At 41.7% G+C, this 27556-nt stretch overlaps 1 protein-coding gene across 4 annotated transcripts in view; it reads right to left on the bottom strand.

The window, feature by feature from the left end:
• Nucleotides 1-25117, bottom strand: part of SLCO5A1 (solute carrier organic anion transporter family member 5A1) — a 65968-nt gene extending 40851 nt beyond the window's left edge. Inside the window, exons 1-3 of one of the 4 annotated variants that reach the window (XM_081874138.1) lie at nucleotides 24959-25117; nucleotides 22603-22656; nucleotides 17818-19275 (exon numbers count right to left, since the gene is read on the bottom strand). In XM_081874138.1, coding sequence (XP_081730264.1) covers nucleotides 17818-18784 — 967 coding nt within the window. In that variant the 5' untranslated portion in view covers nucleotides 18785-19275; nucleotides 22603-22656; nucleotides 24959-25117. Of the gene's footprint in view, nucleotides 1-17817; nucleotides 19276-20967; nucleotides 21211-21289; nucleotides 21422-22602; nucleotides 22657-24958 lie in introns of those variants that run through there. The other 3 variants (XM_081874136.1, XM_081874139.1, XM_081874137.1) reach the window with 3 other exon arrangements.
• Nucleotides 25118-27556: the final 2439 nt, after the last annotated feature.

The raw sequence follows: 27556 nt of genomic DNA, 5'->3' as shown, positions 1-27556 counted from the left end.
CCCAACCAATGATGGAGGTCTGTAATGAAATTATGGAAGGGAAGAAGGCGCCGGAATCGTGGAAGGAAGCCTTTATCACATTGATACCAAAATCTGAAGCTGAAAAGACACAACTCAAAAACTATCGTCCCATCTCCCTTTTGAATGTGGATTATAAAATATTTGCAGACATTTTGGCAAGTAGATTCAAAAGAGTGCTTAATGAAGTAATTCATAAAGACCAGGCAGGCTTTCTCCCAGGTAGACATATGTTTGCAAATACTAGGAACATTATTGACGTTTTGGAACTTTTGCAAACAGACATAAATACAAAAGCAGTGTTAATTTTCATAGATGCGGAGAAGGCCTTTGACAATATCTCTTGGAAATTTATGAAGGGAAATTTGAATGAAATGGGAGTGGGACGGGGGTTTGAGAATGGGATTGACGCAATATATTCAGAACAAAAGGCCAAACTGATAGTTAACAATGTGGTTACAGAAGAGTTCAAAATTGAAAAAGGAACACGACAAGGCTGCCCGATTTCCCCTTTGTTATTCATTTCGGTTCTGGAGGTGCTCTTGAACTTGATCAGAGGGGACCGGTTGGTGGAAGGGATTCAGGTCGGAGCGAAACAATACAAATTGAAAGCTTTTGCAGATGACCTAGTTTTGACTCTGCAGGAGCCAGAATCTAGTACGAAAAGAGTATTACAACTGATACAGGATTTTGGTCGGGTGGCAGGATTTAAATTAAATAAACAGAAAACTAAAGTGTTGGGGAAAAATTTGACAGATACAGAGTCGGAAAGGTTTCAGAGAGAAACAGAACTAACTATGGTTAAAAAAGTAAAATACCTAGGGGTAAACATAACAGCAAAAAACCTGAGTCTATTTAAGGACAATTATGAAAAATGTTGGTCTGAAATTAAGAGAGACTTGGATAGTTGGACAAAATTGAAGCTTTCTTTGTTAGGCCGAATTGCTGCTATTAAGATGAATGTATTGCCAAAAATGTTGTTTTTGTTTCAAACATTACAGATTGTGGACAAAACGGAGTGCTTCCGGAAGTGGCAGAAAGATATATCTAAATTTGTCTGGCAGGGCAAAAAGCCCAGAATTAAGTTTAAGATATTAACAGATGCGAAAGAAAGAGGTGGCTTTGCCCTGCCAGACTTAAAGTTGTACTATGAAGCCGCAGCTTTCTGTTGGCTAAAAGATTGGCTACTTCTCGAAGACACTGACGTGCTGGACTTGGAAGGTTTTAACAATGCTTTTGGTTGGCATGCATACTTATGGTATGACAAAGTTAAGATCAATAAGGCCTTTAAGAACCATATTGTCAGGAAAGCACTGTTCAATGTCTGGACGAAATATAAAGACTTATTGGAAAACAAAACTCCAAGGTGGCTCTCACCTCTGGAGGCTAAGGCCCTAAAAAGACCCAATATGGAGGCCAAATGGCCAAAATATTGGGAATTATTAGAAAAAGATGGAGACAATTGGAAATTGCAGAGTTTGGAGAAAATGAAGGATAAGGTGCGAGACTGGTTACATTATGCTCAGATTAAAGAAGTTTTTAAAAATGATAAAAAGTTAGGGTTCCAGGTGGAGAAATCGAAGTTAGAAACAGAATTGTTAGAACCCAAAACCAAGGTACTATCTAGAATGTATAACTTGCTGCTAAAATGGAACACACAAGACGAAATGGTTAAATCGGCTATGATAAAATGGGCACAGGATATTGGGCATAACATTATGTTTGAGGACTGGGAAAGGTTGTGGACCACTGGGTTGAACTTCACTGCATGTAATGCTCTGAAGGAAAATGTTATGAAAATGATATACAGATGGTACATGACCCCAGTTAAACTTGCCAAAATATACCATTCGTCTGACAATAAATGTTGGAAATGTAAAGAAAATGAAGGAACATTCTTCCACCTCTGGTGGACATGCCCTAAGGTGAAGGCCTTCTGGGAAATGATATACAATGAGCTGAAAAAGGTATTTAAGTATACCTTCACTAAGAAACCAGAGGCCTTCCTTCTGGGTATTGTCGGCCAGAAGGTGTTAAAGAAGGATCGAACATTTTTCATGTATGCAACAACGGCAGCAAGGATTCTCATCGCAAAAAATTGGAAAACTCAAGATTTACCCACACTGGAAGAGTGGCAGATGCAGCTGATGGACTATATGCAACTGGCCGAGATGACTGGCAGAATCCGAGACCTGGGAGAAGAAAAGATGGAGGAAGACTGGGAGAAATTCAAGATGTATCTACAAAAACATTGTAATTTGTTTGAATGTTAAGAAGGATGCTAGATTATAAAAAACTGGCCACCACTAAACTAGATTTAAATTTGATGATAAGTGAGACTAAAGAAAATATAAAAACTTTATTGGAAAAAGTGTTAAATTATATTGGAATGTGTGGACATGAGATTGTAAACAAGTTGATAATTTGTTTGGAAAAATTCTTTTTTTTTAATGATGTAAATGGGAGAGGGGGACGTGAGGGAGTCCAAAGAAGTGAAGAATTTGTTGTTATAAAAGTAAGATTGTTTGATGTGTGCATTTATATTTTAAAAAACCTTAATAAATATTTATAAAAAAAAAAAAAAAAAGAAGTTAAGCCTAAGTCTATGGCTTATTTATTGTTCATCTCCACTTCACCAATCACTTGCACTCTTAGCATGATCAGCTTATGCATGGTACGCTAGACTGGCATACCCTTTTACAAAATCAGATTCAAATACGCAAGTCTGTGTAAAATGTTGCTGAACTAATTATGTCTGCTACATTTGCAAACTCTGCATTGCCAATATTTTGCTCATTACTTCTGCAAAATGCCTTTGAGATATTTTGAGCTGGAAAGATGCAGAACGTGCTGCATTCTGTTTTTGGTGAATCGGGTTAATTAAAGTCACCATCTGCTGAACTGAAGAAATTGTTAAAGGCAAAATTCTATTTTAACTTTGATGTTCTCTTTTACATAAATGGATGACAGAGGAGATCAAAGTCCTGCTGCAGAATATTATTGTACATGCCTGATAGAAGAAACCAGATATTTCCCCTCTATATTCACACTTTAAAATTGCCTAATGTACATTTTTACATATCTTCAGCAACCGCTAAAGCAGTCTATTAATTAAAATGGCCTGGCAAAGCTATTCCTATCACAGAATTATAGTCAGAAGGGGCCTCAAAGAACAGCTTCTTATATTCCTTCATTGTTCCTCGGATTACACTTCTAAGTCCACTGAAATTCCCAATGATTACACCACTACTTGTGTCAGGAATCTGGAAGCGACATTTTGAAATAGTGGGATGCTACAGACCTGCATAAGCAAATGTGGGCTTTATTATTTAATTATTTACTTACCTATTTTTATTTCAACAATTTGTATACCACTTAATTACAGCTGTTTGGGTAAGTGTTGTACCAAACCTCAATTTGCATGTTATTCAGGCCACTTTATTAGGGCCAAAGGCAGACCCTTGTGGTTGCAGGCTAGAGATTGGGAGCCTGTGACCCTTCAGATGTTGTCAGACTCCGGCTTCCATCAACCCCAGCCAGGAAGGTTAATGATCAGGGATGAAGGGAGTTGTAGTCCAACAACATCTGGAGGACCACAGGTCCCACATCCCTCGCGTATGAAGTCCTTCAAATAATCTACCCCAAATCATATAGGGCATAAAGAGTAGAGCTAGCACTTTAAACTGACCCCCCCAAACTGCTGCTGATGCAAAACTTGTATAATATGATTAAGCATCGTTCTTGAGGCTTCTTCTCTGCCTTTCCCTGAGGACATGAGTTAGCAGAAACTTATTTTTGTTGACACATAGGAAGTAGATCATGTTCAACGGCCAAAAAACATCAACCACAACAATTATTATTATTTTCTGGAATCAACCTTATTTAAATTATTTTTATCCCACATTTCAAAACAGCCTTCCAAATATAAGTCTTTAAAGTGTAAAGTGTTACAAGACTCTGTGTTGGTTTTCTACAAGGCCATTGGAACTGAAATTCTAAGGGTGCTTTGAAAAAGCTATTGCCTTCAGTTCGCGAACATTATGAACCATTAGGGATACAAAAAATGCAGTGATACTTGAAGAGCTCCAATTAAAGAGAGGAATAAGTTATTAAGTTTAAGAAGTGATAATCTGTGAGAGAAAATGCCACAGATGATGTATAAAATATGAAGTATTCTAATATGTATTTTTATTTATGGTCTATATTGGTATGTTGCACTTCATATTTTATCTTTTGTTCTAATTTTTGCAACCTTGCAATCAATTTTGAAGCAAATTTTGAAGCAGCAGAAATACTTTAAAATAAATATGTAACATTTGCATTCTCTTTTAAAAAAAGAACTCTGAACTCTTAGCACTTATTTGTGCTCTGTTGCTGCTTGCCTCACAGAGAGGATTAGCTTGGCAGCATGCATAAGACAAATCAGTGCAAACCATGCAATAGATGACAGCTGACATAGAACACCAGACTGTGACACCATAGCCACCATCTGTTCCTTCAGTCACATTATGTATGCTGTGCTCACATTTTGTATTTTTATGTTGTGAACTGCCCTGTGATCTTTGGATGAAGGGCAGTATACAAATTTAATAAATAATAATAATTTTCATATCAGTGATGCTAAAACATCAAGTTGTACATTGTACTTGGAATCTAGTCTACTATTTTTTACTATCACCACCATGATACATAACGCATCCTAAAATTTATGGAAACTTCCAGTTCTGACTTGTTTTTAAAATTTCTGTATGCATCTCTTTCTATACAAAATTACCTTAGTATTCCAGGATAAAGTCAAAAATAAGAACTCTTCTGTGAATCATTCACATTTACTTACATAACATTGTAAAAAGTTATGATTCATTACAATTTAAAAATGAATTTTATCTTTTCATAACAGTTAACTGACTTGTTTCTGTAAGTCAAATATGAGAGCTGTTGATGATTAAGGTATATTTGTTCCAACAACAAAAATGTTGACAGAAAAATGTTACTTGAATAAAGCTGATGCTTTGAAAATATTTAACCAGTATTTGGCTGGCCAAAAAGAGATTGTCAAATGGCTAATCAACTGAACCATCCTGTACCAAACCAAGGAATATATAAATACTTTACTTGATTAGCAGGCAAATGAATATGCCTTTTCAGTTTTTAAAGGGTGGTAATATCTCATAGCTCAGTTACCAAGTATCAGTTTCTTAAAATAACCACCCTTCTTGCTAAGCCCGTTGGACAATCCATCTCAACCAGGCAGAAGCAATGCGTGGCACAGCCCTTCTCAATCTGCATCACTTCGGACTGCCAGTAGGGAACCACGTCTGAGTACTTCCACCATTATAAAAACATACTAAGCTGTATTATACCAAGACAGACTATTTTGTCAACACAAACTGGCAATGGCTCTCTAGGGTTTCAGATAGGAGTCTCTCTAAACCCTACTTGGAAACACCAAGGATTTAACCTGTGGCCATTTGCTCCCAAAGTCTGTGCTCTGCCAGTGAGTTCCAGCCCTTCCCCAAGCTAGCATATTTTATTTGCAGGCAAAAATACAACATGAAAAATGTAAATTTTCCATTTTTGGAATAAGATTCATCATCTTATTCTATGCATTCCCACCTTGCTGTTTATTCCAGTCAGGCTGGAAGTGGAGGCCAAAAGCTCCCAATATACTCATTTCCTCACAGATGTCCTGCTTGCCTTTCATCACTGTCAAACCCCAAAATTACTGTTTTCATAAGGGAGCCAACAGGGCCAGATGACATTGCTGATGGCCTTGAACTGCTATGTACTGGGCACACATCCATTAAATGCTAGCCAGTCCTTGGCTGTACTACTGCCAACATTTTAAAGCTTCCTTGGGTCCCTCAGTGCAGTATTATTCAAATACCTCCCAAAATGGGCTACACAAAAGCAGTGTGTGTGCATGTGCAATTGCCCCACTGCACAGCCCAGAGTGGCTCTCCAGTTACACGATGCAGGAAGCTACCTGGTCCTCCACACCCGTTTAAAAGTTCTGGCCTACATCTATCTTCACTCAGAAGCACACACAAAACCCCTAGGCTTCATTCGTGGAATACTGGAGCACTTGGGTCTCTTTAACCCAAATTCAGTGCCAACTTCAGCAATTAATGGCTTGAGCAAGTTCCTAACTCCTCCTCAGTCCCATCAAAAAAGTGGGAGTAATTTTATTTATGTGTTTATATACCTTTATCCACATTTCTACTTAATGGGCCTAAAAAGCAACTCAAAAGAATAAAAGTGAGCTACTTAGTTTCCAACGTCCTGCCACACCTTTGCATAATCAAAAATCAGAACCAAACAAGAGGCTGGGTAGAGAGAGGTTGGTTTGATTATCCATGCCCGTGGTCATTGGAGAGAGGATGTAAATTTACTTCCAGCCCAAATAATAGTTCAAGGGAATCATTTACTTTCTCTTATGTAAGTCAACAGCAACAATTCCGCTTGAGGAAAATAAAATTCTGCAGGGGGTGAGGTGTAAAAGAGGAGTCAGAAGAATAGTGGAGAGGGGAAAGGTGAAAGGAAAAGGGTTGTGGGCTATTTCTGCAGCTTAATTGTGGCCTTGCAGATCCAACTACCGTTTTTTTCGCTCTATAAGACGCAGCAGACCACAAGACGCACCTAGTTTTTGGAGGAGGAAAGCAAGAAAAAAAATATTCTGAATCTCAGAAGCCAGAACAGCAAGAGGGATCGCTGCACAGTGAAAGCAGCAATCCCTCTTGCTGTTCTGGCTTCTGGGATAGCTGCACAGCCTGCATTCACTCCATAAGACACACACACATTTCCCCTTACTTTTTAGGAGGGAAAAAGTGAGTCTTACAGAGCAAAAAATATGGTACCTAATGCTCATCACGTTTATGGTAGGATTTGGTATCTCCTTCTAAACTGCAGAACAGACACACTGCACCAAGTGCACATTTGACACCACAAGGCTTACAATCAGAATGAGAAATATTGGTACATCTTTCTTATTTATTACATGTATACTCTGCTATTGTGGCTCATATATGGTCTCAGTCAGCCTCTCATCCAGGCAATTTAACAGGGCTAGACTTGCTTATCATCACCAGCACAACTGTACCATGTGATTTTAAACAATTCTCTGAATCTCCACTAATGGAACAATATCCTTATCGAAGATGCAGATCTTATCTCTGTGATCAGAGTTCACTGAAGTAGTCAGAACTGACTGTGAACAAGTTCCATGCATCAGACATTATGTTATTTATCAGGGATTGAAGTTCTGAGATTTTAAATTGTGCCATTCTTTTCTGTAAATAAAGTCCAAAGCATTCCTTCTCTCACTAATGCTACTTATATCGGGGCATTTTTAAAATTGCTACTGTGTCAAGCAATAAGGGGATTGACTCTTTCACGGTCTTTACAATCCACAAGGAAGCCCGCTGCAAAAACCGCAGGACTTTGCAGGCTTATCTTGCTAAACGTATAATTGCTTGGCACCTTAGCCTGACTAAAAAAGACACTTTACCTTGTAAATTGGCACAGCGCCATCCTGACAGATGGACTGGGATGCAGACAGCCAAGAGATTATGTATAAGCATCAAATGCACTTTCTAAGAGCAAGACACCCAGTCAGGAATGTCAAAACAGCTGTCCCGCCTGAGCTTGCATGCCTGCACTTAAGAGGATATGACGTTGCCACTCAACCCACTGAGCTGGATTAACATGGAAAATAAATAAAATAGCTCCCACATCTATATAAGGTGAGTTTTGTAAAATCAGGATTACTACTGTGTAGTAACAGGCAGCTCTTAAAGCATTCTGGGGGACCAAAGTCTACACTGATGCAAAACTTTCAAGTGACTATGTATGAAAGCATGTTTTTTTCAAAGAAAAGGAGTTGTGAAGTTCCGGGGAAATAGTCTAGAGAAATAAGTTTATATTCTGTGATTTAAGTACAAAACGCAAAAGTCTTCACTAGAAATACATTGCAAAAACTCTGCACTCCCCATTCAAAAACTGAGTTATACTGTATTTTGATTTTTGAATCAGCCAGGAAGTCTATTCCTTTCTGCCTACAGGTACAGGCACACAAAGTCAGAAGCATAATCCATGTAACTTTTGAGGGTATTTCTGACTTGCATCTTAAATTTGGTCATGCAAGTCCTACAGCCTTGCCCTCACACATGTATGTTAGAGGATGGGACCTCTACTGATACCACTAACCTCTTAGGAACTTGAAAAATAAGGCAGCATGGCATATAAGATAAGGAAACATCTATGTGACTGAACAGCACAGCCACGTGATGAATGTCATTTATCATGTGCCCTTGGCTGCCTCACCTGCCCTCTGCTCATTTGACTAATCCATTTAGAGCAGAGATTATTCTCACGTTCCAACTGCCTGAGCAGCTTTCAACTTTGAGGCCTGTTGAAATCAATCTGCCAGATAGAGGTGTTTTTCAAGTATGAGGAAGGCTGGAGGGAAGAGAAGGGATAACAAATCCTAGTCCTTAATTATGAAATTTCAAGGCCCTGAAGATTAATCATATACATATTCCAAGCAGATTTCAGACCTTACACTCTCCAAATAGTGAAGTTTCTAGATCTTACACTGCCACAAAGAGGTGGTATTCCTTTTCTCTGGAGAGTTACCAAACTCAATACCTCCGAGAAATACGGAAATGCTTTTTTCTTTTTTAATTAAGCTGGATTTCAGTGCCTGAGAACTAGCAACGTTTCAGAAGTTGTTGTGCATTATTTTATTTTAATCTGATCTTTACTGGATACTAGGGAAATGCCCATGAGGCTGACTGGATGATCACATTTCCTTGCATGCTCCTCCAGAGGAGGAAAAAGGGCTGGGCTTGGTTCCCTAGGTGTAGCATCTCTTGTGAACAGTTTTACACTATGCTTTCTCAACTTGGTGAACTCAAGCCAATTCAATTTCAAAAATACATTTCTGCTTGATTGATAGCTATAGGAAGGTGTTAATCTGCTTCTCAAATGTGTTTTTCAGATCACATGATGAAATACCGCCACCAGATCCTCGGGCTCCAAAAATCACTGCAATCACATGCAGCCTCAATCACATATAATGATTCTGTGTGGCCACCAAACCACTGGACCAGAAGTTGGCTTAGGCTGCAATCATAACTGCACTTATTTGGAAATAAGACCCACTGAATTCAAAATGACTTCCTTTTGAGTAGATATGGCAGAGCTGTATCTAGGAGGGATCTGCCACGGTTTCTGCCGTGGGTGAAGCCTCCAGAGGGGCACCATTAGGCTCCCAGCTTCCCAGCATGCCTGGGCTTCAGCCAGAGAGAAAGATGAAAAAATGAATGAAATTGCCTATTTTTTGTCCTTTAGGAATAAATGTGTTCAGGGTGTGTGTGTGTGTATGCAAACACACATCCGGTGGGGTGGGCTGCCAAACTGGGTCTTTGACCCGGGTGACAGAGAGCCTAGTTTCAGCCCTGGATATGGTTAGGGTTGCACTGATAGCCTCAGTGGGTGTCCTTTCAAGTCTGTCTGTATTTCTAGCAGCCAAGTGACCCTCCCTCTTCTTTGCACATTTTCTACAGCTGCTCTGCTCCCTTCTACTTAATGTCAGTAAACGCCCCCCCCCCCGGGCTCCCTTCTTTACATTGCCACACAAAATCTCATTTAACAAGTAATTTCAAACAAACCATGAGTGGCCAGCCAAGATCAAACCTAGGTTATAGGTCATCGTTTGGAGCAAGACAAACCACAAACCTGGATTAGTATGTAACGCTAAACCAAACTATGGCCTAGTTCTCAGTAGAACAGCAGCAGCAAGACCATGAGAGCAAAGCAGTCATGATTTTCCAGATGGGCTTCCTTGTTCACACTAAGCCAAATGATGACTTAATATGTGAACCAGAGGATGCATTTCAATCTGGTTTTAGGCTCAGTTTCTGCACAGAAACTGCATTGATCATCCAGGTGGGTGGTTTGGAGTTTTTTGTGTGTGTGTTTTGCCAGGCTCTCTGGACTTGGAGCTAGAAGCAATGGCGTTCCCACTCATATCCAAAAAGCCAATTCCAGAAGGTGGTACTGAGACTCCAATAGGATTCCATCTTGTCTCTTAGGGTATTTAATAGCTACATGAAACCACTGAATGAGAACACCCACTGTTTTCCAGTTTTGTATCATCAATACACATATTAAATTCAGTTCTACCATTCCTTTCTACCATTCTGTTACATCTGATTCAGGTGAGGCAATTAAAGTGCTGAATCAATGCTTGGAATCAGTAATGGACTGGATATAGGCCAAGTGAATAAAGATCAGTACTGACAAAATGGAGGTACTTTATAATAGGTAATTTCTCTGTCCAGGGAGGTGATATTCAACCTGTTCTGAAGGGCACTGCATTTCTGCTGAAGAATGAGGCTCACAGTCTGGGGATGCTCATTGATCCAGCCTGGTTGCTGGAAGCCCACATAGTTTCAGTGGCACACAGAGCACCCTTTCACTAGCTGAGGCTGATACATCAGCTGCAAGCCCTCTTAGAGGTAATTTGATCATGGCTGTCCATGCTCTGGTAAATTTTGGCCTAGGCTACTTCAGTGCAGGCTGCCTTTAAAAACTGGTCACAAATTTCAGGTAGCTCAAAATGCAGCCACTAACCAGGACTGGTCATTAGAAATACATCTCACCAGTGCTTACCAAATCAATTTCTAAGCATAATTCAGATTGCTGGTACATAAAGTCCTACCCAGCTTAGGACCTGAATGGTTATCTTCTCCCACACCAACTTGCCCATGCACAGAGATATTTCGAAGCACTCTTCCAGGTAATGAGGCAGGAGATAACTTGAGAAGGGCTTCTCTGTTGTGGTACTGTATTCTGCTTAGGAAATTCATTCATTCTCTCTCTCTCTCTCTCTCTCCCTCCCTCCCTCCCTCCCTCCCTCTCACACACACACAAACACACAGACACACACACAGGCTTGCCTGGCATTCACACTAATGTAAATTATCTTTTTTTATTTCCCCAAGCTATTCAAATTGGATGGATTTCTAAACTTGATAGAAACGTTTTAGTGCTGCTTTTTGATCTGTTATTGTCTTGATTATTTCTATTAAATGTTTATAACGTTTTTATATTGCTATTCTAAAATGCTTTTACTGATGAGCAGCACTGCAATTCCTAAAAGGAAACAAATATGATGAAATCCTCTAGGAAACCGGATGCAATAAACAAACCTTCTACAGTAGTGCCCCGCAAGACGAATGCCTCGCAAGACAAAAAACTCGCTAGACGAAAGGTTTTTTCGTCCGCGATTTGCCTCGCAAGACGAATTCCCCTATGGGCTTGCTTCGCAAAACGAAAACGTCTCGCGACTTTGTTTCCTTTGTGTAAAAACCGTTAAAACCAAGGGTGCTTAGCTTGAGCAGCTGCAGTTGCGACTTGACTTCGAGGAGCAACTGTTAGCACGTGGTTTGGTAGCCTTTTCTCAGACTTTGCTCACTTTTGAAGATTTTCCAAAACTTTTCCAGAACTTTTCCAGAACTTCTCTTTCATCCATTTGGTAAGTTAAACTTTTAAAACTTTTTTGGGGGGTTTTGGATTTTGGGTTGGGGTGTTTGGGATTCAAGGACTTGGTGTTGGGAAGGGGTTTGCGATAATCTGGGACCATGTGGGGTTTTTTGGGGAATTTTTATGATTTTCTGTGACCACTGGGCCAGGTTGTGGTTTTTTTGAAAAATTTTCTGAGTTTGAATTTCTGAGTGCTGGCCATGTTGTTATTTTTTGAAATTTTTTTTTGTCTGGGTGGGGAAGCAGTTGGGGAGGGGTTTGCAGCAGTTGGGGAGGGGCTGGGGGAGCAGTTGGGGAGGGGTTTGCAATTTCTGTGTTGTGGGTGGGTTGGTGCGTGTCTGTGGGAGCAGTTGAGGTTTTTGAAGACATTGGTGATTTTTGAAGCTTTTCCTAAACTTATTTTGCAGCCATTTGAGGTTTCTGAGGACTTCGGTGGTTGATTGTTGAAGCTTTTCCAGAACTTCTCTTTCATCCATTTGGTAAGCTAAACTTTTAAAACTTTTTTGGGGGTTTTTGGATTTTGGATTTGGGGTTGGGGTGCTTGGGATTCAAGGCCTTGGTTCTGGGTTTTAATTTCTGTGTGGTGGGTGGCTGGCTGCTTTTGTATTTTTTTGGGTTTGAAGCACATCACTGATTTTTTTTTCTGTTTCTGAGTTTACGAAGGTAGGAGCTGTGCTGCCATGGGACCCAAGAAGACTGCTGCTGCGGTGGCCGGCGAGAGGAAGAAGGAGAAGGTGACGCTGGAAATGAAGGAGATCATCTGGAAGCACGACGGCGGAATGCGTGTGACGGACATCGCCAGGGAGTACGGCAGGAACCCATCGACCATCGGGACCATCCTGAAGATGAGGGAGAAGATCCTGGCAACTGATGCAGCCAAGGGAGTCACCAGGATCGTGAAGAACCGCCCAGCTGTCCTGGAGGAGGTCGAGAAGTTGCTGCTCATCTGGATAGAAGAGAAGCAGCGTGCAGGGGACACAGTGTCTGAGGCCGTCATTTGTGAGAAGGCCAAGGCCTTGCACGCTGACCTCATCCGGGAACAGCCAGGAACCTCAGCCGAGCCAGAAGTCTTCAAGGCTAGCAGAGGTTGGTTTGACCGGTTCAAGACAAGATCTGGCATCCACAGCGTGGTCAGGCATGGAGAGGCTGCCAGTTCTGGAGAGGGTCAGGCATGGAGAGGCTGCCACGTCTGCGAGCTGGTGGAGGGGCACGACGACGAGCTGACCACCGTGGAGCTGGTCGAACTGCAGGCAGAGGCTGCGCAGGAGCAGGCCTCACTGGAAGAGGAGGAAGCAACTGAGGAACGGCTGTCCTCCGAAAGACTGAGGGACATTTGCCAGAAGTGGAAGGAGGTGCAGACTTTTGCAGATCTACACCACCATGAGAAGCACGTGGCACATGACGCTGGGAACTTTTATGATACGAGGGTCATGTCGTCTTTCAGGGAGCTGCTGAAAAGGCGGATAAAGCAGCAGACTATGGACAGGTTCTTGACCAAGAAGCAAAGAGTGGAAGAGGAGCCTTCTTCGAGTGGTCCCCCAGAGTCTTAGAAAATGTACTGTACACTTTGTTGATTTTTAAATGTTTTTCTGTCATGTTTATAAAGTTAATTTATTTTCCCTTCAATTTTTGAACTGCTCTTTACAGTATGTGTGACTTTAAAGAGCAGTTAATAAACTGTTGTTGTACCAAATTTGGCTTTGTTTGGACTTTTTTTTACCATAGGAACGCATTAATTGATTTTCAATGCATTCCTATGGGATTTCGTGCTTCGCAAGACAAAAAATTCGCTAGACGACAAAAATTGCGGAACGAATTAATTTCGTCTTGCGGGGCACCACTGTATTCGTTTTGAAAATCCATTGGGAAAGTGTACTTAGGACACACACTTTGGCACGGGCCACATTCTACCATGCTGAATCAACTGCCTAGTGGTGAAAAAACCCACAGAGCTTTGAGCAATGCTTCTTCCAAACGAGTAAGGAAGTAGCTTCATTGGGGACGGGGAAGACAACTTGCTGATACACTTGCAGTTCTCAAGTCTGTGGAAGGCTTCGTAAGGTTAGGACCGGTTTATTTACTTTTCTACCCTTCCTTTCCATAAAAATAATCAATTACAAATGGGCTTGAACATTAGTGCTATTGCTGCAGTACTGGTTTTATGTGCTATTAGTGCCATCTGGAAGAAGACAGGTTGCAGCAATCTGCACCAGCTGCATCTTCAAATGGCTGTCCCTGGTAGAGCACTCAGTTCCGAGTGTTTTATGAGCACAGGTGACAGAAGGGCTTCTGCATCTTTGCTATGCAGCAAAGGGGATTTCAGTAGGTGCAGCTTGCATGTCCAGCTACACCTGCTGAATTTTTCTCTTCTGTGCATTTATTAAAAGTGCAGACCCCTTTCTTCTGTTGCATCTGGACACCCTGGATCACAGCGACAAAATTCTTGTTTTCAAGGAAACCATATGGTGCTTTGGACAGGGCTGACAAAATAAATTCTTCCCAAGGCAACTGAGTTTCTTTAGTAGTCATCTGGGTCTAGAACAAACCTAGGACAACAAGGCTTCTCCAATACAGCAAATAAGAACCCATCTAGAATAGCAAAACTGTCTGATTTTGATTTCCTATCAAAATCACTTGTATCTTATCAGGATTTTGCTTCAGTCTACTGATTCTTTCAGTTAACATTCTTAAAGAAGAACAAGTATAATCAACAAATCTGTGACACTTCCCTTTATAGATAAGTAATTTCATTGCCTAAGGCTGCAATCCTAGCCTCACCTACCAGCTAATAAGTCACATTACTTCCAAGTAGATATGTCAAGGACTGCACTATTAAATGCTCAATAATAACATCTCCCAAAACAGTAAACACTCTTAAAATTAATTATTATTTTATTCTCCTGTGGAACAACTGCTGGAAAGCAAAAATGACTAAACAATGGTTGGGAGGCAATAATATTTATACAGTGGTACCTTGGGTTAAGTACTTAATTCGTTCCGGAGGTCCGTTCTTAACCTGAAACTGTTCTTAACCTGAATCACCACTTTGGCTAATGGGGCCTCCTGCTGCTGCCGTGCTGCTGGAGCACGATTTCTGTTCTCACCCTGAAGCAAAGTTCTTAACCCGAGGTACTATTTCTGGTTTACCTGAAGCGTATGTAACCTGAAGCATATGTAACCCAAGGTACCACTGTATAATTATTATTTTCACATCAAAACACTGATTTTGCATTGTAATTTAGTACCAGTAATTTTCTCAGTGGCTGCAATCTTATGCACCCCATGCACATCTAGTAAGAATCAATGGGAGTTACATACTGCTGGACAGTACTGAGTTTGTGTAATTTTCTCTGAAAATGATGTTAACCATAAGCTTTTCATATTTCAAAATTCAATTTCCTTCTCATGGGAAGCATATCTGTGAAGCTCCCAAGAGTACAATGTCATAATATTTAACCAATATATTCTAGGAAAAAGGCTACTAGTTCTACTAGACCAGGAATGGTGTACCGGTGGCCCTTCAAATGTTGTTGGATTCCAGCACATCAGCCCCAGCCAGCACGACCAATTGACAAGGATGGTGGAAGTGTAGTCCAACAAAAATGTTGGAACCAACAATGAGGAACTAGGGAAGGGCTGTCTAGAAAAAGGAGGAGAAAACACAGTCCACTATTCACTGCCACTTGACTGTAACAAAATATGAGGAAGTTACAGATAGGTAGCCGTGTTGGTCTGCCATAGTCAAAACAAAACAAATTCCTTCCAGTAGCACCTGGAAATTCCAGTAGGAATTTCAGAAATAGACTGGAAAGAGAAGCTGCTGAATTACAACTTATCACCAAACTTAAAACCATGGAGAAACCTGGTCTGAACAAAGACCTTGGATTCTTATCTCATTATACATGACAAAGCCATTTTTCACCTTTTCACCCCTTGCTTTTTCCTGTAAGACCTATTGCAGTCGTTAAGAGTCGTCAACAGGCTCATCACAGCTATCTGCCAATCATCCATTCCCACCACCCTTCTGAGTAATACCCCTCCCCACCTTCTCACTATATAGAAGGGTCTGGAAACTTCTGTTTCAGTGTATCTGAAGAAGTGTGCATGCACACGAAAGCTCATACCAAGAACTGACTTAGTTGGTCTTTAAGGTGCTACTGGAAGGAATTTGTTTTGTTTTAAAATATGAGGAACTTACAGATAATGAATGTTCCTTTGCCAACAAAAGGACAATATTAGAATATTTTAAAAGACCCATAGGGGTACAGCATTTTTTCATTTATATGGTGCAAACATTTTTTTAGAAATTGCAATATGCATGCATTGCCAATCTCTTCAAGAATTTCTGCTCTCTTTAAAATTACATAAAACAATTTGCTTTCTTAAGCTTTTTTTTAAAATATGAAGGCATACCACCTTCACCAATGATATTTTTTGAAAATAGGCAAAAGAATCAGGGAACCTAGCTGTAACATGGAAAAGACTGAACTGCTGCCAGTATTTTTGAACTGACTTTATAACTTACAGAAAAGTGAACTCTAATCAGACTAAGCAGAAGAACCTGGATGCATCAACTTGTACTAAAATCAGTTACCTTGTAGTAGAGTGAGCTATTACAAGTACAGTAGAGTCTGTAGGAGCCAGTATGACAAAGAGTAAGAAAATTTAGTGGTTTAGCGTGCAAATATATTGCCCATGCATACATTAGTACCATAGTGGTACTGTTAAAAACGGACAACTAAATTGTAGTTTCAGGTAATTATAAATGATTTCACCGATATAATTCACCATGCATACTTAAATGAATTCAAAGTACATCAAGTTACAAGGAGAAATAATCAACTCCCTAATTTTAAGAAGAAAAATACTGCATTAAGATATCAAAAAACCCAAGTCATAAAATCTAAATTTCAACATTTGATCTCTGATTTAGTTTTCAGTTTGGAGGATGAATTTCAGCTTTGTGTCAGCCTTCAAATGTTGCTGATACAATCTGATTTTCAGTCAAAAAAGTAGTTTTTGAAATTTAAGTATCTTACTAACTTTTCCTAGGAAGCACATTTGTATCATTACAGATCACTACACAGCCAAAGGTCTATTTTTGGTGAAATGCTGGCTGAGGTAAGTAAGCATAATGTCAAGTATGCATAGAGTAACTAGATTCTGTAACCTCCAGCCATTTTCAGCTCTCTGAGCTGATGGCACTGAGGCACCCTTGTCTTTGCTGGAAATTGGTATATACTGTATAATGAGACTTCATCATCATTGCTTTCAATAATCTTTGGTATCCTGGGCCCCAACATCATTCCTGTGGATGTTGGGTCCCTAGATATTGTTGGACTACAACTCCCATCATCCCTGACCATCGGGCTAAGACAATGATGGGTGTATTAAGGTTACACTGATGTATGTGGATTGAACTATTTATCAGGCATTATAAAAAGCAAAACTCAAGACACCGTAACAACCTGGTCACTGAGGGAAGAATTCAAGGTTACTCTCTTCTAGTTGATTCATCAGCGCAAACATTTCTGCTTGGCAGATGAAACAATTCCCCCTATCTTCCCTTGCGTGCTGTTCTGGGGGGTTCTACTGACCTTCCAGAATGGCTTTAGGGGAGGCAGAAAGGGAAAGCCCTGATGTGCTAATGGGAGCCTTACACTGGCTTCCACTAGTGTGGTACGTTTGTTGAATCTGGACCTATATTTTAAAAAATCACATGTAAAGAAGAAACGCCACTGGTACATCTGCATCAGCACAACCGGACACCTTCATCTGCCCCAGCTGCAACAAAGCATGTCTCTCATGTATTGGTCTCTACAGTCACAGTAGGTGCTTTAACTCTCCAATGGTTCGGCTTCACCCACAAAGGCACACTCTTCCATTGTCTTCCGAGACAGACAAGTGCTAGCCAACCAACCCACTGAAACTGAAGCATCTTCACATACCTCAGATTTCAACTGAAAAATCAAGTACCTAATTAAATCTCTCCCAATCGCTACTTGAAAAGATACTACATTGTGGATGAAAATACAAACCATGAGCCAATGAAGCAAAGTTCTCAGAAGAGCTGGTAACAGCTGCCAAAGTCTGAGTTCTTATGAAACATTAAATGCAACATTTACACTACATAAATGCTAGTAAATTTAAATGCAGAGCCAATACCACTGCTGACTATCTTCTGGGGCTATTTTTTAATGTGGGAGGTAATCCCCTTCAACGCACATCGTTTTTTACACACAGCCATCTTACCTAGGTAGAGTGATGAGTTTTCTTTCTTGACATTGTCATCCAAGTAGGTTGGTCCCAAGGTGTAGATGGGTGTGGAGCCCATGCCAATGAGAATTTGGGCACAAATAAATAAAGCTACATAGAGTGAGTGGTCCTTTCCACCTGAATCCCTGAAACACTCTGGCGACTCCGCATGGTCTTTGGAGTTATTGCCAGTCATGCACAAGCCGTCATTAGAGACAGAAGAGTTCAATTCCTGGATCTGATATGGCGGAGAGATGAAATGAGGTAAAGAAAACATGGCAGCCCCAAGTGCAATAAATAATCCACCGACAGCAAGCCACAGAGGCCTTCGTCCTCGTCCCCCAAAGTAACTGATGAAAACCACTACCACCAGGCTGCCAATATCAAAACAGCTGACCAGCAGCCCAGACTCAGAACTTTTCAAACTGTACCTCCTTTCAATGGTGGTGATAACACTGCTCAGATAGCCAGAGACCATAAGGGACTGGATGAAAGTCAGGAAGCACATGCATACCAAGAAGAACCTAGAATCTATCAATACTACATTGAGAAATTTTCTACCTGGGATTGCCAGCAGCGTAGAAGCTGGTGAAACCCCTTTACTAATGCTGGCAGAGTTATTGCAACCTGTTCTTTCAGCAAAACTCCCAATTCTTGAAAAACTGGAAGCTGTAAAAGAGAACATAGTCCTGGAAGAAGCAGTAGCAGCAGCAGCAACATTGCTGCGATGTGCTAATGTGTCAGGGTCAAGGCCACATCTCTGATCAGAACCCCCCTGGAAGCTCTGTAAGTTCCTTTTGGCTGTAATGAGAGCACTTTGAGAGGTGTTAATCGGTGGAACAGATCCATTCAGAACCGGCAAGCTCTTGGACCTGAAGCTCTCATCTGGCTTTTCTGGCTGCTGTCCCCCAAGAGAATTTGGGCGCTGGTGCTTCTGCTGCTTTGTTATCCCTGACAAAAGCATGCTGATCACAAGCCCAGTTTGGACTGAGAGTTACCACTTTCCAATCAGATGCATAATCTCGTTGAAAATCAATGCTGTCTTTTCATCCCATGAGCACGCAAGCATGCACTGTGGCTTTCAACATCAGCCACAGCCACTCTGGAATAAGGGAGTCTACAATCCAACACTGTCAAATCAGTGCATCAGAGCACGTGCCCAGCAGATTCTTTTGTGGCTCCATCCTTCTTAGTACTGCTTAAGGACCTGTTCCCCCCTGCCAGCAGCTGAGCTATAAACGGATGGGACTGGGCCTCTCCCCCTCTGCAAGCACATTCCCACGTGGATTAATTGGACACGTTTAGCAGCAAAGAAGTGCCAGAGCTCTTAGAGAAGCCTAGCAGCTCTGGGAAAGAGTCCTTGAATGCTTGCATCATCGGCCACCAGGATATGGATTTGAAGGATGTCCTCTCCCTGTCTCCAGTTTAAAGACTCCTGGTGGTAAATCTGCCAATCTGTAAGGCAGAGAGAGAGAGAGAGAGAGAGAGAGAGAGAGAGAGATCAAGTAAAGAAGGTCAGTATGCTGCTTTTGTCCTGCTTCACCCAGCAGTAGTTCCCAGCTGCTGCTCCCTGGGGCTAGAAAAGGACACAGCAATCTCTATTATCAAGCACTCTCCCCTGAACAATAAAAGCAGGATGGCTGGAATCTTCTTGCCCTCCACAAGCAGTAACAGCCTATTGATATGACATTCATTTTAATAAATGAGAAGTGGTTACAGCATCAACGCAACAAAAAATTATCCCTCAAAAATATATGAAGGCAAAATCAGGTTCATTTCAGCAATTTCTTTCCCCACCTCACCAGCCTACCCTTTGTAAAAAGAGATATTTATAAAAGAATCACATGCATAACACATAAGTGTCCTTATGCAGACACTATAGCCCCTTTTATTAACTCCGATGCAATAGCAAATGTCAACATACTAACTCCTTTATTTTCATGGCTAAAAATAAATATACTGGAATAAATATTAAATTACAAATAGCAAGGCATCAGAGACTGTCTGCACCTCATCCATTTTGCTTCCTTGGGCTCCTGATAACAAGGACTGGAGTTTCACAGGAGGCTCTCCAAAAGACAAGGGAAAAAATAGGCACAGGAAATAAAGAAAATCTCAATACATATCTGACAGACATGTGCCATCCCAATATCAACATACAAGAGAAGCATTATTTGTATGTCACTGGTACACAGTAACGGCAAGCAAGTGCAATTTCATGCACATATCTTCATGCTCAAAACACCCTCACACAGGCAGTCTTGGAGCACAGAATGATCCACACAGCCACATGCATCAGTGTGTTTGGCCAGAAAAAAGTGCCCATCTGCATCTCCATCTGGAAGAGTAACATTTATAAAGCTCCGTGCTTGGCTTTGTTAGCGTTTGCCTGGGCTTTGTGCTAAAATATAAAGGCATCGCTACATACTGGGATAAAAAAAATGGAAATTAAAAGGCAGGGGAAAGCGCAGGGAATCCGTTTAACTAGACAGCTGCCGCTGCCATGCAGCAGCCTGCACAATAAGTTCCATGCACGCGGCATGCACACTGCCTTCCCAAAGAGCTAGAAACCAGTTCGCACATGCCAGCCTGTCTGTAACATATTTTAATCTCTGAAACTCCAGGACTTTCGGACCAATTCTAAACCCGCGCCCTCGGAAGCAAGTCCCGCTGAGTTCATCGGCAGTTAAACGTGCATAGGACTGTCACCTTAGATGACTTCCTATTTCCACAAGTTCTCCCTACTACATCCCATACTATTACTATCCTTGTGCACCGGCTTCACAAGGATAGACTTCCCCGACTTCCCCTACGGAAACAAAGCTGGTCACTTAGTGGCGGTGCCCAGGTGGAAGAGATGCCTCTGTGTCCGCCCCCAGCCTCGCCCACCCGCTTTTGTCTCCTTTCCAGCTGTGGGGGCTCGCTCCGTGCAACGCCGAGTCCCAAAACTTTAAGCCTCGAGGAAGCTCACAGGGAAGGCAGACCTGGAAGAAGTTAAAGGGAACCAGCAAAGGAACAGGGGAAGGGGGAGGAATCAAGCGGGGGGGGGGTGGGAGAGAGAGAAGCGCGAAGGGATTATAATGCAAGGCATCCCTCCCCGCCATCCAAGAGCACCCTTCCGAGATGAAGAAACAGCCTATTACTCACACAGCTCGCTGGCTCGTATCCGTGGGAAGCCGGGAGGGAAAGCGGTGGGGGGGGGGGATGGAAAGGCGAGAGAGGCAGGAGGAAGGGCAGAAAGCCAGCCGCCCCGGCTCTAGCTGGGTTGCTCCCGCCTGTAGGTAGCGACTCCCGAGTGTCTCCCCTTGAACTCCCTTCCTCACCCGGCCTGACACTCAATGCGGAGTTTCCTCCCCCCCCCCCCCGCGCCGTCTCTAGGAGCGAGGCCGCGTGGAGCGCGCAGGCGCACTCCGTCCCCTCCCCTCTCCTTTGTGAGGAGAAACGTCTCCCAGCGGCTGTGTCGATCCACCTGCTCCTGCCTTTCCAAGAGGGACGCAGATTGGCTTCCCCTGGAGTCAAGAGAGGGAGCCGCGGGGCTGGCGAAGAACCGCCACAGAGAGGAACTCCCGCCGGAAGGGGCAAAAGAAGAGAGAGAGAGCCCTACCCATAGAAGATTCCGTGGCGAGCACACACAACACACCAGCATTCTCCTCAGAGCCGAAATCCCCTCGCCGCCCTTCGGCTGAAGTGGGCTTGTTCCAGTGATAATAAAACAAAAAATCCATCCCAGAAATGCAGTCCTATATACACGCTAAGGGGGAAACCCGTTGAATGTAGCGGGAGTCCCTTCAAAGTAAACTCGCTATGGGTAGAGCGGTTCTGTTTTACAGTTAGTAGGAGTAGCCGTAATCATAATACATATGTAGACAGCGAAATTAATTTAACAGTATAATAAAATCTAGTTCCTGCGCACCTGAGACAGCACACCAAGATAAGGCCACAAAGCTACTTTTTTAAAAAAAAAAGCGTTTTAAAGGGTGTGAGAACAATGCACCAACAGCAGATTTCCCTCCATTAAAAGCACCAGAAGAATGGAAAAAAAAGTATTGAACTGACCCTTTACCTGCGAGGAACCAAAAAAGGTCACAAGGGAACATATTATGACACAACAAAAGAGCTAATTTGCTTAGCTATCTTAACTGACAAGATTACCTATCAACTACAAGATTACCTATCAATGACAAGATTACCTATCAATGTGAGCTATTTAAATGCTGAAAACTCTCAAGCCATAACTTTCCTTTGAGCCATAGCATATTTTATTTATTACAATTAAAGCTTGCCTTTCATTCAGGGAGCACAAGGTGGCATACATGGGTTTTTCAGAGAGTTTCCCATCCTGGCATGGAAAAGATGTGGACTGTTGCTTCAGTAAAGTTGGTTTGCCGTGCACCTTCAGACCATTTCCACTCAAGGCTATAACATGCTAATCCAAATAGAATTGACTGTCACTTTAGCAGGGCCATTCCTACCATTTAGGCAAAGTGAGACAGCCACCTCAGGTACACTGTCTCACTGCCAGGGTTGGATTAAGATTCAACTGCCAAATCAGTCAGCTTCTTTCTATACAAGAAATGCATAAGGAAAATCAATCTTGTCTTTCGCATCAGACAACAAATTGTCTTGTGCCTTCCATGCAACATTAGTCATGCAATTTCAGACTAAAATTGCCATCAAGAACCTGAACCATGTGCACACCTCTACACACATTTAGCCACAAATCGTATTTATTTAGATTTTGACCCCATTCCACTCCAACAGCTTTCTAATTGCATATCATACCAAGAGTTGTGCTCACAACTTCTACAACATTTCAGAACATACAGGTGGGCACTGCTATATGTATAATAAATAAAAAATAATACAAACTTAAATGAGACAGCAAACATTGAGGACAGCACATTCTATCATATATTAACAAAAGGCATATTGCAATTTCTCTTTTATATTTACCTAGGAAAAAAATAATTATAAATTTAAAAATAAACTTTTGTGAGTTCTTTGATGTACTCTGTATACCAGAGGGCCAAGTTATTACTCACATGTGTCCTGTGCGGCAACTCGTATCAGTAGCACTGCCTCCTGCTGTTCTGAGGATCTTAGTGTCCCCATATATTGTGGCTCTTGTTCCTCCCTCTGGGAGAAGTAGAGCAGGTGACAGCATTTTCAGTAAGCAACCACAATCATGCAATGTCATCTCTAGCCTTCATGTGTTACTTCAGTTCCCTGAATTGGTCAAATCAACACATATGCACACATCCCCATTTGGCTTGCCAGTGATAACCATTGGATCTCCATTTCAATCATGTATTCTGGCTTTTTCTTAACATGTTGATGTATGGAATTTACACTAGTCTGGCAATATAGATGGGGGTTTGGGGTATGGTTTCAGTTTATTTCGTATGGTGTCTTCCTCTGGTCCACAACCTGGACAAATGCAAAGTCTGCCTGTCAATTAACTGCTGGCTTAATTTTTAACGCCACTTATACCAGGCATTTAGTCAGTTCCAGGGCCTCACATGCCCAGAGTCCAAAACATAGGTTTTCTTAATCCCTTTATCACAGGAACAATTTCTGATTTTTTAATCCAATTTCAGTGCATGATTGTTCAAAATCTTCCACTGCAGCTAAATACTGTATTGTTGCATACCACTCCCAAGTGGTGCAAGATTCCAGGGCTTCCAAGCGCTTAGAGTAAGTTCCCGTTTCCTTTTGGGAATGAGGCCCAGCAGAGACTGTGGTTTCATTATAATAGATAGGTATATTTAGATATATTTACAACCTGTCTACAATGGAGGGGTTTCGCAGCATTAACACCCCAAAAAGTCCTATACCGCAGCTTTGGATTCAAACAGAAATCAAACGTAGCTCTCAAACGTTGCTCCAGCTTGCTGCTTTCTTTCTAGGTCACTTCACTGCCCACTCTGCTCCCAACTCTGGCCTTTTCTGTTGAGGGAGGCTCCCCCAACAATTTGCCATCTCGCACTGAGCCCCTTAATTCCCCATCACCTGTTAAATTGAAAGAGGGGGTGCAGATTTTATAGTCATATTGGCAGGGGTAGACCAGATGACCCTTGGTCAATTCTGGGGGGGGGGGGAGAGTCATACTGATGTATATTTTGCTTTAGGAGGTTTAGTTTGGTCAGAACTGAATATAGTGGTACCTCAGGTTACATACGCTTCAGGTCACAGACTCTGCTAACCCAGAAATAGTGCTTCAGGTTAAGAACTTTGCTTCAGGATGAGAACAGAAATCGTGCTCCGGCGGCACAGCGGCAGCAGGAGGCCCCATTAGCTAAAGTGGTGCTTCAGGTTAAGAACAATTTCAGGTTAAGAACGGACCTCGGGAACAAATTAAGTACTTAACCCGAGGTACCACTGTATACACAAAATGCAAAATCTATTACTTTTGGTAAATGAGCCACCATAGCCTAGGGTTGCCATACGACTGGAATTTGCCGGACATAGACAGGATTTGGCTGTCTGTAATTTCCTGGACATATTTGGAGTACTGGATCCAAAAGCAGCGTTCGGGTGCAAAACTGATTAAATGTCCAGGAAAACCTGGATGTATGGCATCAGATGTTGGCAGTGTTGATTTTGCCAATTTTCCTTTTTTAAAAAAAAAAATGCTCAATTTCTTTGTGATTTTGCAAATCCATCCGGATTTTCACCTTTTGAAATATGGCAACCCTAGACTAAGAATCTACAGAAGGAGTGAAGAAACCTCCCAGGCAAGAAAAGGAAGGAGAGAGCAGCCAAACGTCACAGTGCCACAACCAGTGAGTGAGACTGAGGCCTACATGTGTATTCAAGCCTAGGACTGTGTAACAAAAGATAGGCCTGAAAGTACAATCACTCACCTGTGGATAATACTGTATTTGACTCCATTCTCCTTCATTTTTGTTTACTGCTTTACAATAAATGTTGTGTCTGAGTTGTTCCTTATTGTTAAATACATCTTAGCTCCTATCCTATTGCTGCATCCCCACTTGAAACATGAACCTGCTTGGCCTAGGGGCTCCACACACTATTTTGAGGCCTTGCCATTCTTCCATCCTTTTATAGTTTTGAACCCAGGTCCCTTAGTTTGACCACAACAAAAGGTTGCCAGTTGGAAAAGAAATTCTGTACCTACCTGCTCAGGGCAGAATCTGTTGTGACCTTGATTCAGTCAATTCAGTAGCTGGTTAGAAGGGAGGCCTGTATAACCGCACCGATCTCCAGTATTTCATCCCATTTGAATGAATATATCTGAGCTGACCTAGGTTGTTTTAAGATCAGCTGGAGATAGGACTGTTGTAATTACAGTTACTGCATCACAGAGCAGGGTGAAAGCAGGATCCAATCAGGAAACAAAGTTCCCTCATTGCTTATGATGAAACATTGCAAGCCAATTATTTAGTTTCTTAGGCAGCAATCTTATGAACTCAGTGGGGCTTACTTCTGAGTAGACAAGCAGAAAGTTGCACTTTTAAATACTTTAGCACATTAAACCAGCCTTTCCCAACCTGGTGCCCTCCAGATGTTTTCCAGAACAACAATAATATTCACTGGGCTTTTGAGTCTTGCTTGATTGGTGCCACTTCAATTCTCCCATGTTGCTAGTCCTATACAATACATTCTTCCACTTGTAGTCACACTGGATCAGGGACAACATAAACAAATCCCATCACTAATATCCCTGTGCTTCAAATAACCCAGTAAATATAAATAAATCAGACAGTAGTGACATCAGAAAGAACTCAGCGGATGAGTTGTTTTCTTCTGAGTTGGAATTCTACAGACATTCCACATTTCTATGTATATTCATAGGATTACAGTAAGACATCCCTATCCCATCACTAGCTGTACCTATTGAGGTGCAAGGAATGTCTTGCTAAAATAGCATCCTGCATGAAGCAAGGGGGACCCAGAGGAAGCAGGTGCAGAAGACAAAGGTGCTGCTTGTAATGATGGGGTGGTGAAAAGTTGCACATGATTATAATCCCTCTGCCATTTACTCCTTGTAGCTACTGTACATGAACCCTGCCCTTTTTTTTTTTTCTTTGACAGGACCAGCCTACCTCTTAGCCCCTCAGGCAGCAGGTTGGGAATAGCAGCAGATTGGTGCACCGTCCCTGGTCTGGTCAGGTCAGGCCAGGCCAGGCCACACAACCACCACCACCACCAACTCTAGGAGCTATACTGCTACTTTGCAGCATCATAAAAGTGGTCAGTAGTGCTTCTACAAGACTCTCTGGTGGTACGGATATGGTTGGACACAGGATGATGGACTAGATGGGCCTTTGATCTGATCCAGGAAGGATCATATTATTTTATGTACTGTTCTAGAGTTTTGTTACAAATGGGAAGAGGGGGCTTCTGATCACCTCCATCAGCTGGCTATAGAGTGGGGGTTGAGAACCTCCATGTGTTGTTTCTATCATCCCTGGCCATGAGTCATTGTGCCTGGGGGGATGGAAGTTGGAGCACAACAACACCTGGAGAGTTGTAGGTTCCCCATTGCTGGTGTAGAAAGAGGAAGAGTACAGTAATATGCTGTCACTGCTTGCCCATCATTTGAACTGCCCTGAAAGAAAAGGGCAGTTTCTGCTCTTTGTGGATTTATCCCATAGATGGTTGGTGGAGTTGATTTCACAGCTGTTCTTTCTAATCTTCATCTGTTACTCTCACACATATTGTGGTCTACCACTGAAAAGAACTGAGAACAACAGGACGTAGAAAGTATATGTGTATTTTTAATATTAATATTTTAATATTTTAATAATATGTGTATTTTTATATTAATATTATATTCTGTTCAGCTAATGTTGACAATAGGTGACAATAATACGGGAACAGAGTAATATTTTCACCATTAACCATGGAAGTGGGCTGGAACACCGTTGTACCAAAACTCTAGAAAAAGCACAATATTACATTTAAAAATAACAACAACCCTGTCAAGCTTTTACAAATTTTCAGCATCCCACACATTGCTTTATTCCAAATAGATCTAAGTCAACAGGACACTTTTGAATATTTTACCCCTAATTCACATTACAAATGCTAATGTTCTACTGTGCCAGCCTTAAATGTCAAGGTCATTCATGACTAAAAGTTTAGCTATTTTATGTAAAAGGGTTCCTGCTGTTTCTATGGTTTCACCTGAAATGTACCCTGGGCTTTTGTTGTTGAAGATCCTTGAAACTCACTCCAACCGGGGAGAGAAAAGGCAGCTTTTAAATAGTCTGCTTGGCTTTGTCTCTAACAAATGGTTGTATAAAGTTCTGCATCATAAACACAAAAATAGCTCTTTGGATTATACCGCCCTTCTAAACCTATTCCTGGATGTATTGCATTTACTCTAAATTTTATCATGCAAAGATGTGATGTTCTTTCTCTAGAAATGTTACCTTTTTAAGAGTACTAAAGTGCATTTAAGATGGCATCCATTCCGACCAAAATGAGGAAGGAGCAAAAGAGCTATACCTTTCAGGAACTGATTTTAAAAGTATTAATCGGCGTAATGATTTTATGAGCAAGAACTATAACTGTTCTTATAAGCCCACCACCTCTACCATCAATCTCAGCTTGGTGTGAGTTAGGGAAAATGATTTATTTGTTTGGTTGTATCCAACTATAGCTAGTGACTACAGCTGCAGCTTTCAATGGCAAATGCCCAGATAATGCAGTAGCCAATATAGCTCCACAGCCTGAGTCCTAGGGTAGCCAGACGCAAAGAGGACAGGGC

Source organism: Podarcis erhardii (genome assembly GCF_964252035.2).
Source record: "Podarcis erhardii genome assembly, chromosome: 8".
In the NCBI taxonomy this organism is placed as follows: Eukaryota; Metazoa; Chordata; class Lepidosauria; order Squamata; family Lacertidae; genus Podarcis; species Podarcis erhardii.
The sequence above is the reverse complement of the archived record's forward strand: the minus strand, read 5'-3'. Positions and strand labels throughout refer to the sequence as shown.